Source organism: Sciurus vulgaris (genome assembly GCF_902686455.1).
Source record: "Sciurus vulgaris genome assembly, chromosome: 11".
NCBI lineage: Eukaryota > Metazoa > Chordata > Mammalia > Rodentia > Sciuridae > Sciurus > Sciurus vulgaris.
In genome coordinates this window covers 7,644,385-7,661,872 of record NC_136472.1, presented here as the reverse complement: position 1 = coordinate 7,661,872, position 17,488 = coordinate 7,644,385, and the positions used below count along the sequence as shown (strand labels likewise).

Here is a 17,488-nt window from a genome sequence, read left to right as displayed (position 1 = left end):
GCCCCTATGAGAATGTTAACAATATTGTCATAATAAACAGAATGAGTTCAATTATTAACCTCAGTATAACAAATATATTTGCAATTAGGTCTGCAGTTTCTAATGGAGGACAAAGAGGATGTGGAGGGGTGCAGAATATAGCTGTTAATGGGATAAGAAAAGAATATATAGAAGTTATAGCTCATAGAAAGAGTGGGAGTGTAATCCAAAGAAGTTGGTTGTTAGCATGCAAAAAGGGAGAAAGAGTCTCTGAGGGAACAGGTAAACAAAAGGAAAACAGAGTGGGAAAAGTAAAGGAATAAAAACTTAAACTTTTTCAATAAGGAGAAAAAAAAATCTACACTATAACAGTCATATAGTAGTCAAACCTCCCAGTCTTCAGTAACCTGATGTACGAGAGGTAGCTGACAATGAGTTTCCAGTCTCCAGCAGGCATCTCTGGATGGGACTTGCCCCACCTAAAGATCGGAGCTAAGGCTTCCAGGATTATCCAAGATGGCTGCTGTGGCTTCTAAATGTGTTGTCAAATGGGGAGCTGCAGCTCAGGGTGTGGGTTTGGTTTGCTGGAGTCCTGGAGGCGTGGTGCGATTGGTCGTGCTGGGGTCCTGGAGGTGGGGTGTGGTTGGTCTGGTTGTGGGATCCTGGAGGCAGGGTGTAATCAGTCGGTCTGAGGGGTGTTAGTGTGCAGTCAGTTGGTCTGGGGGTCCTGGTGGCAGGGAGAATTCAGTCAATGTGAGGGCCCCGGAGGCAGTGAGTGATCGGTTGGGCTGAGGGATCCTGGAGGTAGTGTGCAGTCTGGCCAGGGGTCCTACAGGTCCTGGCTGTTATCTCAAAATGGTGGCAGCCATGCGTAACCAAACCTGCAGGTACTATGACAGTGAATTCCCAGGCAGCAGCAGGCAGCTGGTGCTCCACTGGCCGTCTGCGGTTAGTTTGCAGTTGGACGATGGGGAAGTGAACCTCTGGCGGTTGGCGATGGATAGGTGAAAGGCAGGGGATGGACAGGCAAGAGGCAGGCAAATGGCAGATGATAGGCGCCTGACAGTGAGCAAACTGCACTCAAAAAGGCGTCGATATGCTGGCAGACTGCAGGTGATTGCAGTAAACAAATGGGGTAAACAGCAGGGGATCGATAAGTAGCAAAAACTGCCTCACCAAGAAACAGATATCCTTTGTTTTATACCTGAGTTATGGAGGGACGAGAAATGCAGCCTCCCTCTAGTGCGCTATCTTGGATCCCCATCCATATTTTCTTCTGGTACTTTTATGACTTCTTTACTTGCTTTTTTCTACTTAGAACTTTGATCTGTCTGAAGTTTACTTTGGTGTAAGGAGTAAGGTAAAGATCCATCTATTTTTTCAGACAGCTGGTTTTCCAGTACCATACTGTCTGTTAATCAAGCACTTTTTTCTTTTCACTTTTTTTCACACAGTGAGGTTCTTTGTGTACTCAGGCCTGGTCTTGGGCTCTGCTCCCTGCTCTGCACTCTCTGTTCCTTTCACAGTACTATGGTGTTTGATTCCTCTGGCCTTAGAGTACATGTGCACGTGTACCCTATGAGTAGAAGGTAGTAGAACCTTCTTTACTTTCCCTTACCCAGAAGTTTCTTGGGTTTTGTTATTGTTACTATGAAAAGTTTAAAATCTACTGAAAAGTAGGCTAGAGAAGGGTATAACAAACCCTGTAGTGTTTCTCCTAGATTGAAGATTTGTTCCGATTTTGTCCTAGTCCTAGTTGCATCATCTGTTTTTTTTTTTTTTTTTTTTTAAGTATTTTGGAGTTAGTTACAAATTCATTTCTCCTCTGAGTACTTTAGCGTGTGCCTCCACTTGCTTTTCAGTTACCCATTATTATTGGTCACCCTTCCACTGCAGAATCTTAATTTTTCTGTATTTTCATATTTTCTTAATGTTTCCACTAGCTTTTTGGTTGACTTTCTTGAAATCCAGTACACAGTAATATATTACCTTTTATGCCATTTATTTCCAAATATTCCAGCCGACTTTCTAGGGAATTTTTACCTAAGTAGTGGAGATAGGTTCTTATCATTATGCTTTTCTTTTCTTTGTTTCTTTGGCAGTACTGGGGATTGAACTCCAGGATGCTCTACCACTGAGCAACATCCCCAGTCCTTTTTATATTTTATTTTGAGACAGGTTCTTGCTTAGTTGCCGAGGCTAGTCTCGAACTTGCAATCCTCCTGCCTCAGCCTTCCAAATCATTGGGATTACTGGTGTGGTCACCCCACCTGGCAAGATAGGCCTTTTTATTCTTCCTGTCTTCAGAATGAATATTCTGGTCTCTTGTCTATGCTATTTACAGAACATATATACTTTAAAATTGATGTTAAGAATGTATTTTTCTATCACTTTTTTCCTAAAGACCTTTTTTAAAATTAGGAATATGTTCAGTTTTATCAAATGCCTTTTTCAGTATCTAATAAAATAAGTATATCTATGTTTTCTTTTGAACTAATTAACATAATAACATGTGTTAGTAAGTCCCTACTATTCAACCATCCTTGCCTTGGGAATCTCCCTTGGGCATATTTTTGTTTTAATATACTTAATTCTTCCTTGTCCTGGTTGCTTGTTTGGTGCTGGATCTAGGAAGGTTTTCTTTGCTTGTTTTTGTTCTCACCAACCTCCCCTGCCTGGATCACTGGAGCACATGGGTTGAGGAGTTATGGTGAATGACTGTTGGGAATTTCAGTGCCTGGGGTTTGTCAGAGGCTGGTAACAGGGAGGGTCTGTTCAGCTAAGGCGGAGGCTGAGGGATCTCATGACATCTTTGAGCACATCTGACACACCAGCCTCTGCATGTCTGCAGATGTGAGCTTTTCACATTCACCAGCAGTTCCTTGTTTTAGTAAAGGAAGCTTGCACTTGAGTCTCTTCTGCAGTCTAAAGGAGCTACTTTGGGCCTGAGAATTTTCAAGTCTGATTTTACCAGGTGAGGCCCCATGCATATTTGAGGCTTGTCTTCTCCTCCAGAAGGCTGTCATCAAGGGCACTGTAGAGAGAAAGAGGTTTTGTAAATGTTCTTGGTCTGTGTAAGTAATCGGGTGTTGACACCCCCAAAATAATCCTATGCCGAGTAGCTGAACATTCAGGGTGTATGTACAGCCTTCTGTCCTTCCACCTCGTGGGAAGTCACATGGAATGGCCTGGGACTGAAGCATGCCTAAGCATGTTTCTTGGTTCTGTTTTTTGTTTGGCTCCAAGTTTTTTTCTCATTCTTTGGTGTTCCCTCATTTGAACAATTTTGGGATTAAAAATTTAATTGCTTTGTTTTTGAAAAATCTTTAGGTTTACTGATTTAAAAATAATCATACCTTAGTTCATTGTTACACAGTCAAAATCATACTGTTTCATGTAAAATAATGAGTTTCAGTATACCCATGAATTGAGGTAACTTCATAAGCACACTGCCCCAAAATTTACCTGCTTGTGCTATTGTTGTGGAATAACAGCCTCAGACTGTTAAAGTGCCTGTTAAGGTAGAAATTTCTACACCAGAAAACTTCTAGAACTCATAAAGGAGTTCAGCAAGGTAGCAGAATATAAAGTCAATACCTATACATCAAATGCATTTCTATACATAAGCGACAAATTCACTGCAAGAGAAATTAGGAATTCACAATAGCCTAAAAAACAAAAAACAAAAAACCTTAAGGTAGAAAGTTCTGGAAACAAAGTGTTGCTTTCACAAAGGGAAATCTCTCCTGTGATTTTTTTTTTTTTTTTCTGTTGATCTGTGCCCTTTGCTGTGCAGAGGGAAAGCAGAGCTTATCCTTCCCACCTTGTGATTAAACTACTAAGGTGGGGAGAAAAGGGACTTGCCCATGTGACAGCCATTTTTTGATATGACAAAGAAATAATCCAGGTCACTTGTCTTCTATTCTTGCATTTATCTGCTTTGATCTCAAAAGAATGTTCATTTTCATTCAGAAACTGGCTATCCAATCTTTTATTTCATCCAGATCTTTCTTTGTCCTTCTTCCCCTCTTTTATGTCCACGTCGTGGCCGCTCCACTGTTGATTGATGTGCTGTGGTAAAGGAGATGGGGACATACTCTCTTGCAGAGCATCTCTAGTTTTGATTTATACGGAAGTGGGTTTGAAACAATGGCAAAATGCAGACTGAGGATCATTTGTAGATGTCATTTAAGGCAATTTCTCCTTTACCTTATAGTCAAGCACAAACTAGAATAATTTAGGAGGTTTCAAGGTCCTTGTCATTTTATTTTTGTCCCAGTTATCAAGTTGGCAGCCTGACTGCTTCAGATTTCATCTGATGGGGTCTAAAGAAAACAGTTCCTTGAGAGAATCTGTTTGTGACCAAATACCTCCCCAAAGCTTCCGCCAGCTTCTGGGTGACCTCTTTTATGTAAGTTAGCACCCCCTATTCTCTGTCACCTTCGTTGGCTAAGTCACTAATAGACTAAGATCCTGTCCTCTTAGCTAAGTTATAAATGCTCAAAGGCAGAGAACATGTGGTTTTTTTCCTCTGCACTGCTCTGCTCCTGGCACAAAGCTCAGCAGAGAAAGTGTCCTCTTAATGAGTGGAGGGAGCTTGTGGGGTCTCCATCAGGGTTGCTCTGGCTCTGGCCTCCTGCTGGCAGTGGGAAGTCCTCTGGGGTAGGAAAGGGGACTTAGGTGCAGGAAGAGAGGGGACAGGCCAGGCCCCCCCGCCTGTTTAGCAGTTACCTCACTACTCTTCCAGAAGGTTGATCATGAAGCAGAGCAAGCCAGAGGAAAGCCAAAACAGCGAACAAATGGAGATGGAACCACGCTAAGGGTAGCGCTTATGCATCCTGCCAGTGCCAGGCCTGTGCTGCCAGGTGCTCTCTCAACCTCCATCACAGTACCATCCAATAAGATCTCTGTTGGTTTTACTTTACACGAAAAATTTGAGGCACAAGGGTAACCAAAGAATACCCCACAAAGGAAGCAAGGGGTAGCTCAGGAATCAGCCAAGATTCAGAAGTCAGGACCTCTCCAGGCGATCAGGGGACCATGACCTGCTCTTCGGTGGTGGTTTTATTAGTGTGAACCCTGACTCAGGTTTCCAAACAGAGATGTGTTGGGTTTTGTTTTTATTTTTTACAATACTGGGGATTGAACCCAGGGCCTCTGAGCCACACCCTCAGCCCTTTTTATGTTTTATTTTGAGACAGGGTCTCACTAAATTGCTGAAGGTCTCATTAAGTTGTCCAGGCTAGCCTCAAACTTGCGGTCCTCCTGCCTCAGCCTCCTGAGTTGCTGGGATTACAGGCTTATGCCACCACATCTGGTTCCAAAGTGGAGTTTTAAAAGATGATAATGAATGACATCATTTTCCAAGTGCCTTGGTAGAGAGGAAAGTTATTTTTGAGCCAAATGACCTGGAATGCATCCTGAAAGCCTCTGAATTGCTATCCTGTAGCCTTCTCTTTTACTTCAAAGGCAGATCATTGGCTTCTTTGAGTCCTGGGGCACTTTCACCAAAGGTCCAGAGGTGGGTCAGCTGGAGAACCCAGCCAGTACCTTTTGTGGGAAAGCCTCTTTGTGTGGGAGTCTTGGCTAGGAGTGCTCGCCTGTCTGAGGAGGCTGCAACGGCATTCCAGAGGAGCCTTCAGTCAGCACCCGTTCCCCAGCCGTCCCAGGAAACCGACTCCCACGGCAGCATGAGCTTCTGGTGAGCTCCTAGAAATGTGGAAGGCCAGGCAATTGGTTCTCCTGGAGAAGACCTCTTTTTCCTTCAGATTTTGAGATATCTTTCCTTCCTTCCTTTCCTTTAAGTGGACTCTGGGAATAATTCAGCCATTGATTCTCCTAAAAGTGTGTAGGAGCTTGTGATCTTGCACTAACCAGAAATCGCTTCCTGGTGTGTTACTCAAGGATAGGCTGTCCTGCTTTAACAGAAAAGCCCCAAATAAGAGATTTATATAAGATAGCTCTTTATTTCTTTCTTACATAAAAATGAGAAATCCAAAGGTAAACACTCCAGGACTGATCCAGCAGCTCCTGTGGTGTCACCAGGGATCCTGACCCCTTTTCTAATTCACATTCCTGGCACATGGCTTGAATTATCATGGTTTCCTCATGGCCCTAGTTAGCTGCTGGAACTCCAGCCATCAGCTGCATCACAGAGCAGAAGAAAGGACAAGAGGGACCCCTGGCAGGGGAGTAAGTTCCCTTTAAAAAGACCTCCCCAGGAGTTCCATCTAATCCTTCTACTTATATTTCGTTTGCCAGATTTTAGTCAGCATCTCACCTTCCTGCAAAGGAAGCTGTCCAGCGAAGTCTTTTATTTCAGAAAGCAATGTGCTCAGCCAAAATTTTGCTTCTCTGTTATTAATTAGAAAGGGAAGAAGAAATGGTAGGTAGGCAGTTAACTTCTAAATACACTGGATAGAACCTTCCTTTAGGAAACAAAAAACAGTTTTGTTGAAGTATAATTGATACACAATAAATTGCACATATTTCAAGTGTATAGTTTGATACTGAGACATACACAGCCTATGAAGCCATCACACACTTAAGACAATGGGGACATATCCATCACTCCCCAAAGTGTTCTTTTATTAGTGTTCCTTCTCACCCCAGCCCTGTCTCAGGGGTCTCTAAGACCAGCCCAGGTTCAGGATTCACCAGGAGGACTCACAGGACCTGGAATCCAGTCACACTCACAGTTGTGGTTTATTTCAGTTGTGGTTTATTTCTTGGGATCACCAGGCAGGGGTTGCTGAGCAACTCTTCAGACACTCGTTTCTCTAGCAGTGAGACGCGGCAGACAGGGAAGTGGTGTCTGGAGAGACCTGGTGCTGCTGAGAGAGTTGCCCTCTGCCTTCTACATGCCAAGATGACACACTGCACAGAGAAAGCAGGTGTTTGCCTAAAACGTTGGTAAAAGCAGTTCAGGTGCAGTGAGCTGCTTGCATGGATTCTGGAATAGCATCAACCCTCCCCAAACTCAGGGGCCCAAATACCTGTCACGGGCCAGTCATATGGTTAGCAGTCTGTGTTAACTCACACACACCCCATCCTCAGACCACCGCAGATAACCTCCTGTCTCTCTCTAGAATAGCTTCCATTGTCTAGAATATTGCTGGTACCTTTTTAAAAAAAATTATGCATATTTTTAGTTGTCAATGGACTTTTATTTTTTTTTTAAATGTGGTGCTGAGGATCGAACCCAGTGCCTCACACATGCTAGGCAAGCATTCCACCACTGAGCCATAACCTCAGCCCCTGTTGGTACCCTTTTGTGTGCTCTTTTCACTCAGAAAATTATTTTGAGACTCATGTTGGTTTGTCAGCAGTTCTTATTGCCAAATGGTATTTCACTGGGGTGTTCACAGTTGGTTTATCCTCTCATCTGTTGATGGACATTTGGTCATCTCTAGTTTTGCAGGGTTTGTTTGTTTTGCAGTACTAAGAATTGAACCCAGGGGTGCTTCACCACTGAGCCACATCCCCAGCCCTTTTTATTTTGAGACAGGGTCTCACTAAGTTGCTTAGGGCCTCACTGAAGCTGCTATGAACGTTTGTGTATAGCTCTGTGTATAGGTGTATGTATTTCCTTTTGGGTAAATGCTTAGGAGTGAAATAAGGTTTTAGAAAACTGCCACACTTTTTTCCCAAAGTTTTGTATGTGTATGGGGGAGTTCACATGTTTTGTATGTGTATATGACCATATAGTTTTGTGTGTGTGTGTGGGAGTTCCATTTGTTCCACATCCTCACCAACACTGGGTGTAATCAGTCTTTTAAGTTTTAGACATCCTCTGAGTGTGCAGAGGTGTCCCATTGTGATTCTCATTGGCATTTTCCTAATGACTGATTGTGTGACCCTCTTTTTACCTGTGAACCTTGATTGGTGGAGTGCCTGATCATAACCTTTGCTTATTTTTTTCATTGATATATGTTTGTTTTCCTACTATCACATTTTGAGAATTCTTTGTATGTTCTTGAGACAGGTCCTTTATGTTTCAGTTTCTAATTATGTGTTACTACTATACAGAACTACCATCATTTTTGTATGTTGACCTTGTATTCTGTTACTTTTTAAAATTCATTCTAATATTTTTAAGACTTCATCACATTCTCTACATAGATGATCAGATTGTTTGAAAATAAAAATAGTTTTACTTCTTTTATTCCAATTTGAACACCATTTATGTTTCTTGCCTTCATGCCCCAATTAGAAACCTCCTTTGCAATATTGAATAAAAATGGTGAGAGTAGATGGTCTCAGCTTGATCCTCATCTTAGAGGGAAAACATTTCATCTTTCACTAGGAAGGCCCTACCTTAGGTACTCTCATGGATGCCCTTTGTCAGACTGAGAAAGATCTGTTCCTAGTTTGCTACAAGTTTATCAGGAATGCATACTGGATTTTTCAAACGATTTTTCTGCACCTATTGCAATGATCTACGTCTATTCTTTTCAGTGTTTTAACATAATGAATTGATTTTTCTAATGTTACACCAACCTTGCATTCCCATAATAATGAAGAATTTATTTAGTCAGTATGTATTATTCTTTTAAAATATATAACCTAGAGATGGCTTACATGCTGGACTTTCTACTCAGTGGCTCCACTCAGAAGTCTAAGAGACATTTCACACCTAAGATGTCTCAACCTGAACTCTTGATCTTAAACTCCCCAGACTGACTCCCTTCTCCATCTCAGTTCATGATAACTCCCTTTCCAGGTGTTCAAGCCAAAACCCAGGTGCTCACCTATATCTTCACAATGTACCCAGAGTTCAAACTGCCATGCCTCCACCACCGTCCCCTCCAGACCACTGTTAACTTTCCCCTTCCTGCTCTGCTCCCTTCCTTCTATCCCCGTAGCACAGCTAGAATGAGCCATCTGTGCCTGTTCCCTACCACCTCTCTCTCCTCCCACAGCCCCATCAGTTGGTGGTTTTCTTATTACATTCAGGATATGTCCCCTGCTTACTCTACCCACCTGTAGAAGAGACTGGAGGGATCACTGATCTGTTCAGTCTTTGCTCTGTGGTGATTGAATCTTGGTCACAGCATCCTAGGAACTTTCTTGATTAATTGTAAAATTAAAATTATTTTCAGAATGAGAAAAAAAATAGAATGATCTAATTAATGTAAAACACACCATCAGGTGCCTCTAGTGTAGAGCTAGCGATGCCCCATCTCTTGCAGTGTGATAGTCAAGTTCTCATTCTGACTTATAGAGCCACGTGACCTTACTCTGTGGCTGGGGTCCCTCTGGCCTTGCCACACCTGGTGTGCAGGCAGACCTTGGAGCATGGCCCCTTCCTTCACTGGGCGCTTCCCTGGGAGGCCCACCAGCCCACCATGCCTCCTAGGCCTCAGCCTGCAGCCCCTCTCAGCTCTGATTTCAGTCTTCCTGCTACACACTTTTCTTCATTATTATGCTGATGGGTTGTTGACTGTGCCCTTTCACTAGAATGTGAATTCAACATTCAAGGACAAAAGTTTTTGTTCTGTTTGTGGATGGATCACAATTGACTAGAACAGTACCTAACTGGTTGCCAGACAAGCAAAGCAGAGTAAGAGCCCTCATTCTGGTCTGCCTGCCTGTCTCCCTGTCTTTCTTTTAATTCATGTACAGTCGGCATACAGTGGGTGCATGGGTTTTCAAGACAAAACTCTGGGTTTTTGCTTGTGTTTATACCCACGTGACCACACAGGTGTCACTAGTTACCACACAGAGGTCCATTGTGTCCCTTGGAAGTCAGTGTCTCCACCTGCTTCAGTTACTCTGTCGCTGTGTGTTGACCTTGCCTGCTCTGAATGTGTGGATGCAGTCTACAGTGCGCAGGCTTGTGCCTGACTCTGGGCTCAGCACCCTGTTTTTGACAGTCATCTGTGTTCTCACATTCCTCAGTAGTCTCTCCTTGTTCTATGCCACATTTTAATTTGCCCTTTTTTCTGCTGATGGACATGGAGATTCTTTCTATTTGGGAGCTATTATGGTGAAACTACTTTGAACCTTCTTGTGCCTATCTTTGTGGTCTGTGCCTTGGTTTTACCAGAGTCCTCTTGGGGGCTGGGTGGGAGGAGGTGTGTGTGTGTAACATCTAGTCGTGAACTTCCACACAGCTTTCTTTTACCATTTTGTGCCTTAGCAGCCACATATGGAATTTCTGGTTGCTGCACATGTTCATCCACACTTGGAGTTATTGGCCTTCATAATTTTTGTGTAAAATTATTTACTGCTGCAGAAAAACTGATCTAAGCAGGATCTCATCAATGTCAAGTGTCAGGACCCCTCAGACCTTGAATGCCGCACTCTAAGTGCATGAAAGGAGCCTGCCAGTGGTATGTGTACTGACAGAAGACCTGGGTGGGCATCTAGTTCAGCCTCCTAACCCTGAGACACCTCAGTCATAACAGCTCGCCTGACTCCTCAGCCTGAGAACTGTAAGAAACCCACAAAAACCACGCCGGACACGGGAAATCACATAAGGGAGTTTATTAAGCAAACAGAGTGTCTCTCTGCAGGGTAAGAGAGAAAAGGAGAGGAAAAGAGAAAGGGCACAAATAAGAGCGAGTGTGAAAAGCAAGGAGGAGAGAGAAGGAAAGTGAGTAGGAGAGAGAAAGCATGAGAAAAGATGGCAGGGCTATGCTTGAGCAGTTGAATTCTGCCAGGCTAACAGGGGATACTTGCAAGCTGACTGATGAACCAGTCGCTAGCTAGGATGTTCACAGACTGACAAGTAGTTGGGAAGCAGGGAAATGGCTGCAGCAGAAAGGGCAGGGAGAGCAGCTTTCAGACTGACAAGCTAGGTTGTGATGCAACATAAAGGGCAGGGGAGCAGCTTTATATTACATTACAAGAACTACAGCTAAGAGTCTTTCTATCAATTGTGTGTAAATGTCAGGTTTTAGAGAAAATTTTAATTGGGCTCTAGATCAAGATAGGCCTACATTTGCATCTTGGCTCAACTACTTTTTGTGTGACCTTGGACAAGTTTCTTAATTCTTCCCTGCACCCTTAATCTGTAAAATGGACACAATACCTAGCCTTTAGAATCATGGTGAAGGTTAGATGAGTCAGTGAAATGCAGGGCAGCTGCTGGGGCAAGGCAGGTGTTTAATGAGTGGCAGACTTGTTCTTATGCTTTGGAGAATTAAGACATTTGAGGCCTAAGATCTCATTGAGTCATACGTTAAACACAAACAAAAAACTTGTCGAACTGATTGCAATGGTAGTAAAATCACTGTGTTGGGGGCTGGGGTTGTGGCTCAGTGGTAGAACGTTTGCCTAGCATGTGTGAGGCATCCCCAGCACACATAAAAATCATAAAAATCAATAAATAAAGGTATTGTATCTATCTACAAATAAAAAATACACACACACATATATATGTATATATACACTTTTTTTTTTTAAACAATCACTGTGTTGAGTTTCATTTCTAAGCCAACACTAAAGACATCCAGTCCTGCTATTGCCTTACCTAAGGTACTAGATCTTTCCTGGTTCTTGTTACCATTAGGTGCTGAGGTGTAAAGGTTTGTTTGGTCTGCCATGTGTTCTTCCTTCCTAACATAATTCTGCCATATTATCCTACAATATTTCATGTATCAGGTGAGAGGAAGGATGACCCAGAGCCCTGAGAGACATAGGAGAGCAGTGGAGGGGGTGCACTGTAAGTAATGGATGTGTGTCCCAGATTCACTCCTGGGAGTCTTTTGTCTTGCAGTGAGTTTATTCAGCACCAGCAGATCTGTCTGGAGGTGGAAAATGTTTGCTTACGAAACCACATCAGCAGCATTCGTAATTAGCTGCCTCAAAGGAGAAAGAAAACTGGGCACATGCAGTTGCCATTTGCTGTCCCAGTCTTGTTCCCTTTCCTTCCTACCATGAAGGTGCAACTGTGTTTCTTAGTCACCAACTCTGTGAACTGTACTGATCCACTTGGCATAGGGAGAGCCCAGTTCCTGCAGGGAGGGGGCAGCACACCTCTGCTCTGAAGAGAAGAGAGAGTTTGGGATGCTGCAGGCAAGAGGGGAGATTTGGAAGGCAAGTGCATGGACCCACGTGGCTCTGGCTGAACCAGTGGGAGGGATCCAGAGGAACCTGGGCGAGAGAATGCCACCTCTGACCGGGGAAAGTTAGCTGGTAGGAGGCTGCTAGCTGAAGAGGTGACTGGGCTTCAGGTGCAAGGACGGACAGCAAGAGATGGGTCCAGAGAACCACAGCTGGGGAGAGAGCAAACATAAACAGTGATTCCCAGGCCTTATTATGACTCCGCAGCAGCATCCTTCAGGTGTCCCTGTTCTCTGGAACCTTGCCAAGGAGATGTCTGGGAGACCTTAGCTGCTGTGACTCAAAGTGAGAAGGAGTGCCCAAATCTGCCTCCCAGCTCCTGTAGGAGGACAGGGTGACCCTGCCAGGAGGCAACCACAACAGGCAGGGGGTGGGCCTATCACTGCTAGTCAAAGGCAGTTTCCTGATGTGGCCCTGAAGGTTTTCTGGAGCAAAATTCAGGTGAAAGTGAATTTGTGACCATGTAAATCATGTCCCACCAAGTGGTATCTGACGTGTTCAGTGGATTATCACCATGTTGTCAAAACTCACATGTATGGGTGGCAGACACCTGTAATCCCAGAAGCTCAGGAGACCAAGGCAGGAGCATCATGAGTTCAAACCCAGCCTTAGCAATGGTGAGGCACTAAGCAATTTAGTGAGACCCTGTCTCTAAATAAAATACAAATAAAATACAAAATAAAGCTGGAGATGTGGCTCAGTGATTGGGTGCCTCTGAGTTCCAACCCTGGTACAAACAAAACAAAGCAAAACAAAATCATCTCTGAAGGTTTCAGGTATGCTTAGGTGGTAGGTAGAAGAAGACCTGGTTAGGCAAATAAATGTCTCCCACCCCTCCCTGTCCTCTGCCACCCTGAGCATGTTGGCTTCAGCTTGAGGTAGATGGGTTTGCACAAAGGTACGTGGAGTGATGTGCCTTTGTTCACTTTTCAAGTATACAAGTCAAATGAAGGGACACACTTTTGCTGAAGGGGAACTCCGCAGACTGAGAGTGGCCTCCTCCCAGCAGACTTCCTTATAAGTTCCTTGTATTTGACAGGGTCTTCTTTCTCTGTGTTTTTCCAGGCTATTCAGCTTGACCCTGAAGAAGCTCGTCATGCTAAAAGAAATGGACAAAGATCTTAACTCAGTGGTCATCGCGGTGAAGCTGCAGGTGAGTTGAGCAGTGTATGCTCGGGGTCTAGGGAAGCTGGGTGGCCAACTGCCCAGTGCCGGGGCTTCAGAAAGTTCCTTGGAGCCGCCTCTCTCTCTTCCTCAGCTAATCTCAAAACCTTCTGAGTCTCCTTCTGCCTTAGTCATGGCACTTACCTCCTTATAGCTTGCTTTCTCTGTCTGAGGAACACAAGTGCCCTTCCTCTCTGCCAGGGCCCCTGAGAGAGGCCAGAGTGTTGTCTGAACTGCTCAGCGATGACTAGAGTGGCTGTTGCCAGTTTCTTAGTCCTAGGACTTTTAGGTTGGGCAGCACGTTGGAGTTTTTCCATATGGTTTTAAGAAACTGGCGGTGTAAAATTTGCTGGGATGTTTATCTTCTGGACAGTCACATTTAACTCCTTACACTTAATTACACTTAATTCAGTATTTTCAAGGAACTCAAACACTGCACCCCTAAGCATTCCTGAATTCAGGGCAGGAAGGAGGAGAAATAGCATCACGGCCTGGAGGAGCTTTCCTATTGCCAGCCAGTCACCATGTGGCAGAGCTAGACTGGAAACCAGAGAGCACAGTTCGTGTTTCGCTGAACTCCATTTCCAGGTCTTCCTTCATAGACAGATCCTTTCTATTGATGACTCCCTGGAGCTTAGTGAGATTCCGAAGTGCCTCTGCAGTCGTTAAGCATTCTTCAGCTTGAGGATGGTGCACTTACTGAATCGCATTTATTGAAAAATGATGAGCTAAATATGGCAGGTCCTAACTAACCAGAATGTTTTATTAGCTGGCTTAATGGTTAGGCAGCAGTTTGTTGTACTAATACTACCTCCATTAAAATCCCCATCCATAGCCCTCACAGTGTGGGAATCATACATTGAGGTCCTTGGGTTCTGTTGGTCCTCAAAACTTAAATGTTTTCATTGCTCATTGTGGATTTCTGCATGTCCCACCTTTATATTCTTTTATATATATATATTTTTTTAGTTGTTGATGGACCTTTATTTTTATTTTTATATGCGGTGCTGAGATTCTAACCCAGTGCCTCACCCATACTAGGCAAGTGCCCTGCCACTGAGCCACAACCTCAGGACCCTTATATTCTGATTCCCTATTTTCGTACATAGTTCCTCCCAAATCTGTGACGCATTCCCTGACACTGTGTTGGAAAAACAAAAGTGGGAAATGATGTGAAGGGGCAGCTTTTAGTATCTTGACCTCCTTTCCTGATTTTGTCCCATTTCTAGGTCACAGGCAGTGTTCCAGTTTTCAGGAGTCGTTTCCTTTGCTAAAGGCTGTTGTTTTCCCTACATACACTGTTGGTATGGTTTTCAGCATTCCCTGTTGCTTTTGCCTTTTCTGCAGTTAAATGCTTTTGCCAAAAAAACAATATTTATTTCCCAATTAGATATTTAATATTCTATAAAATTTTAAATTACACTAAGAACTCTAAATATTCTGGATTTTCTTTTATTACTTTACTTCCAAGCAACTGAAAGTAATTACAGATATTATTGCGTTCATTTATTTAGTCACCTGCTTATTCATTTAATTTAATAATTACTTGCTGAGCCTCTCAAATGTGCCAAATATTGTTCTAGGCACAAGGAATACGGGGGTGGAGAGGAACAGACAAAAATCCCCACCTTTGAGGAGCCTAGGGCTGAGAATAAAGCTCAGTGAACTTCTCTGGTGAACTTGAAGCCCTGCATTCCATTCTCAGTACCGGAAAGAAAAAAAGAGTTTTGTGTTCTAGTAGAGAAACAATGCTCAAAATGAGGTCCATAGACCCTTAGATCCCTAAGACACTTTTCAAGGAGATAGGAGGCTGGAGCTGTTTTCTCAGTAATGTTGCTTTGTTTGCCCTTTGCCCTGTCTTGACACTCGCTCTAAAGGCACAAGAGCAATTGGGTGAAATTGCAGTCCAAATACACCAGAATGCACCAGCAGTCATCACCCTGTGGGTCCCATGTGTTAACCAGCTTTCCATCACTGCCACAAAATACTTGAGACAATCAGCTTGAAGGAGCAAAGATTTATTTTATCCCATGACTTCAGGGGTTTCAGTCCATGGTTACTTGGCCCTATTGCTTTTGTGCCTGTGATAAGGTAAGAGCATGAAGTAGTGGGAGAGGAAGAGACCAGCGGCCCCCATCCCCTGCAAGGGCATGCCACAGGGGCCTGACTCCCTCCCAGGAGATGCCAGCACGTCAGTAGTGCCACTAGGGACCCAAGCCTTTCACTCACGAGCCTTTGGGGGACACTCATCCAATCATACACCCATGCAAACATAAGGGAAAGCCAGCTTCACTTAAGAATGTCCCTACGGAAGCAGTAAAAACTGCTGTTACTGTCACCCGTCCCCTATGCACATTTGTGTGATGCTGTGATGAAACGGGCAGTGTGCATGGGGCATTTGCAGTCCACAGAGAAGCACAGTGACACATGCCTATGAACTATGCTGCTTTTTCACAGGACACCATTTTTTACTTGAAAAAAATTGTCAAATGGGTTGTTGAGACTCAGGTATTTGCAAGGCATCTCAGTTACCAGCAAGGTGGACCTGCGGCTTCAAGGAAGAGCCCAAGGATCATTGCCAACAATAAAACTTGAGCTTTCAAGTGAAAATCAGAATTCTGGAAAAACCTGCCTCAGTCCCTGTAAGTCTAACAGCTTCCCAAGTCTTAAAGACTTTTTGAAGAGAAAAGAGGTGGCATTAATGATCTTGAGTTTTAATGTTGTATAAGGGCATTTGTCTCTTGCAAAGGATTTGCATAACTGAGTAAATCATCATTTTCCAAATGACCAATGCTTGAGGCTACAAAACCAAGCTGGATAAAAGATCCATCCAAAGAACAGACCAATGAATTGGATTTTACTATTAACTTTCTATCTTAAAATAACTTAACTGTACAAAAGAAATGCAAGGCTAGTACAAAAAGTTCCTATATCCCTCACCTAGTTTCTCCCAATATTTATCTTTCTTTGTCATATTACATTTATCAAAACTAAGAAATTATCATAACTGGGCAGAGTAGTGCACACCTGTAATCCCAGGGGCTCAGGAGGTTGAGGCAGGAGGATCTTGAGTTCAAAGCCAGCCTCAGCCACTTAGTGAGGCTCTGAGCAATTCAGTGAGATCCTGTCTCTAAATAAAATATTAAAAAGGGCTGGGGATGTGGCTCAATGTTTAAGTGCCCCTGGGTTCAATCACCAGTACAAAAAAAAAAAAAAAAATCACAGATTTCATTCTGATTTCCTGCTTTTTCCATTGATGTCCCTTTTTTCATTAATTGAGTGGATTTGATATACGAGTGTAGAGGCCTTATTGATATGGTTTAGAATTCTACTTTGCAACTAACCTTTAAGATACCCCATGGGGTTGGGGTTGTGGCTCAGTGGTAGAGCGCTCACCTAGCACATGTGAGGCCCTGAGTTTGATCCTCAGCACCACATAAAAATAAAATGATGGTATCATGTCCACTTACAACTAAAAAAAATATTAAAAAAAAAAAAAGATACCCCATGGACTAGGGTTTTGGCTCTTTGGTAGAGTGCTTGTCTGGCATGTGTAAGGATTCAATCCTCAGCCACACATAAAAAAAATAAATAAAATAAAGGTATTACGTCTATCTGCAACTAAAAAATTTAGGGGAGTGGGGGAGAAGCTACCCCATGAGCCAGGCATGTAGGTATGTGCCTGTAATCCCAGCAATTTGGGAGGAGGAGGCAGGAGGATCACAAGCTTAAGGCCAGCCTCAGCATCTTAGTGAAACCCTATCTCAAAAAAAATAAAAAGGACTAGGGGTGTAACTTGGTGATAGAGTGCCCCTGGGTTCATTAATTAAAAAAAAAAAAAAAAAGCTATTCCTTGTAGGGTTTGGGTGTAATATCAAAGAAAGATAAACTGTAATCTATACTTACCAGAAAAAAACTTAAAATGTTTCTCCTTTTTCCACATACAAGTCTGGATTTTTTTTTAATTTATTCCAACCAGTATTTTTCAATAAATGGAATACACAATGGGCATGAGAACCCACCCTTCATCTGAGGCCGTACATTAAAAAGATTTGCAGAGGTCTGGGATTTGTAGCTCAGTGTTAAAGCGCTTGCCTAGCATGTGTGAGGCACTGGGTTTGATCCTCAGTGCCACATTAAACAAACAAACAAAGGTGTTTGTGCATCTACAGTATAAAAATAAAAATAAAGATGAAGCAGAAAAACGTGAAAATAAACAAATTACAGTATTGTGTCCATCTATAACTAAAAAAATGTTTAAAAAAATATTTACAGA

The 17,488-nt window shown here is 43.2% G+C and overlaps 1 protein-coding gene across 2 annotated transcripts in view; it reads left to right on the top strand.

Annotated features, from left to right (window-relative positions):
• Nucleotides 1–17,488, top strand: part of PACS1 (phosphofurin acidic cluster sorting protein 1) — a 191,755-nt gene that overhangs the window by 144,275 nt on the left and 29,992 nt on the right. For both annotated transcript variants that reach the window (XM_079103307.1, XM_079103306.1), the window contains exon 2: nt 13,114–13,201. In XM_079103307.1, the coding sequence (XP_078959433.1) occupies nt 13,114–13,201 (88 nt within the window). The remainder of the gene's footprint in view (nt 1–13,113; nt 13,202–17,488) is intronic.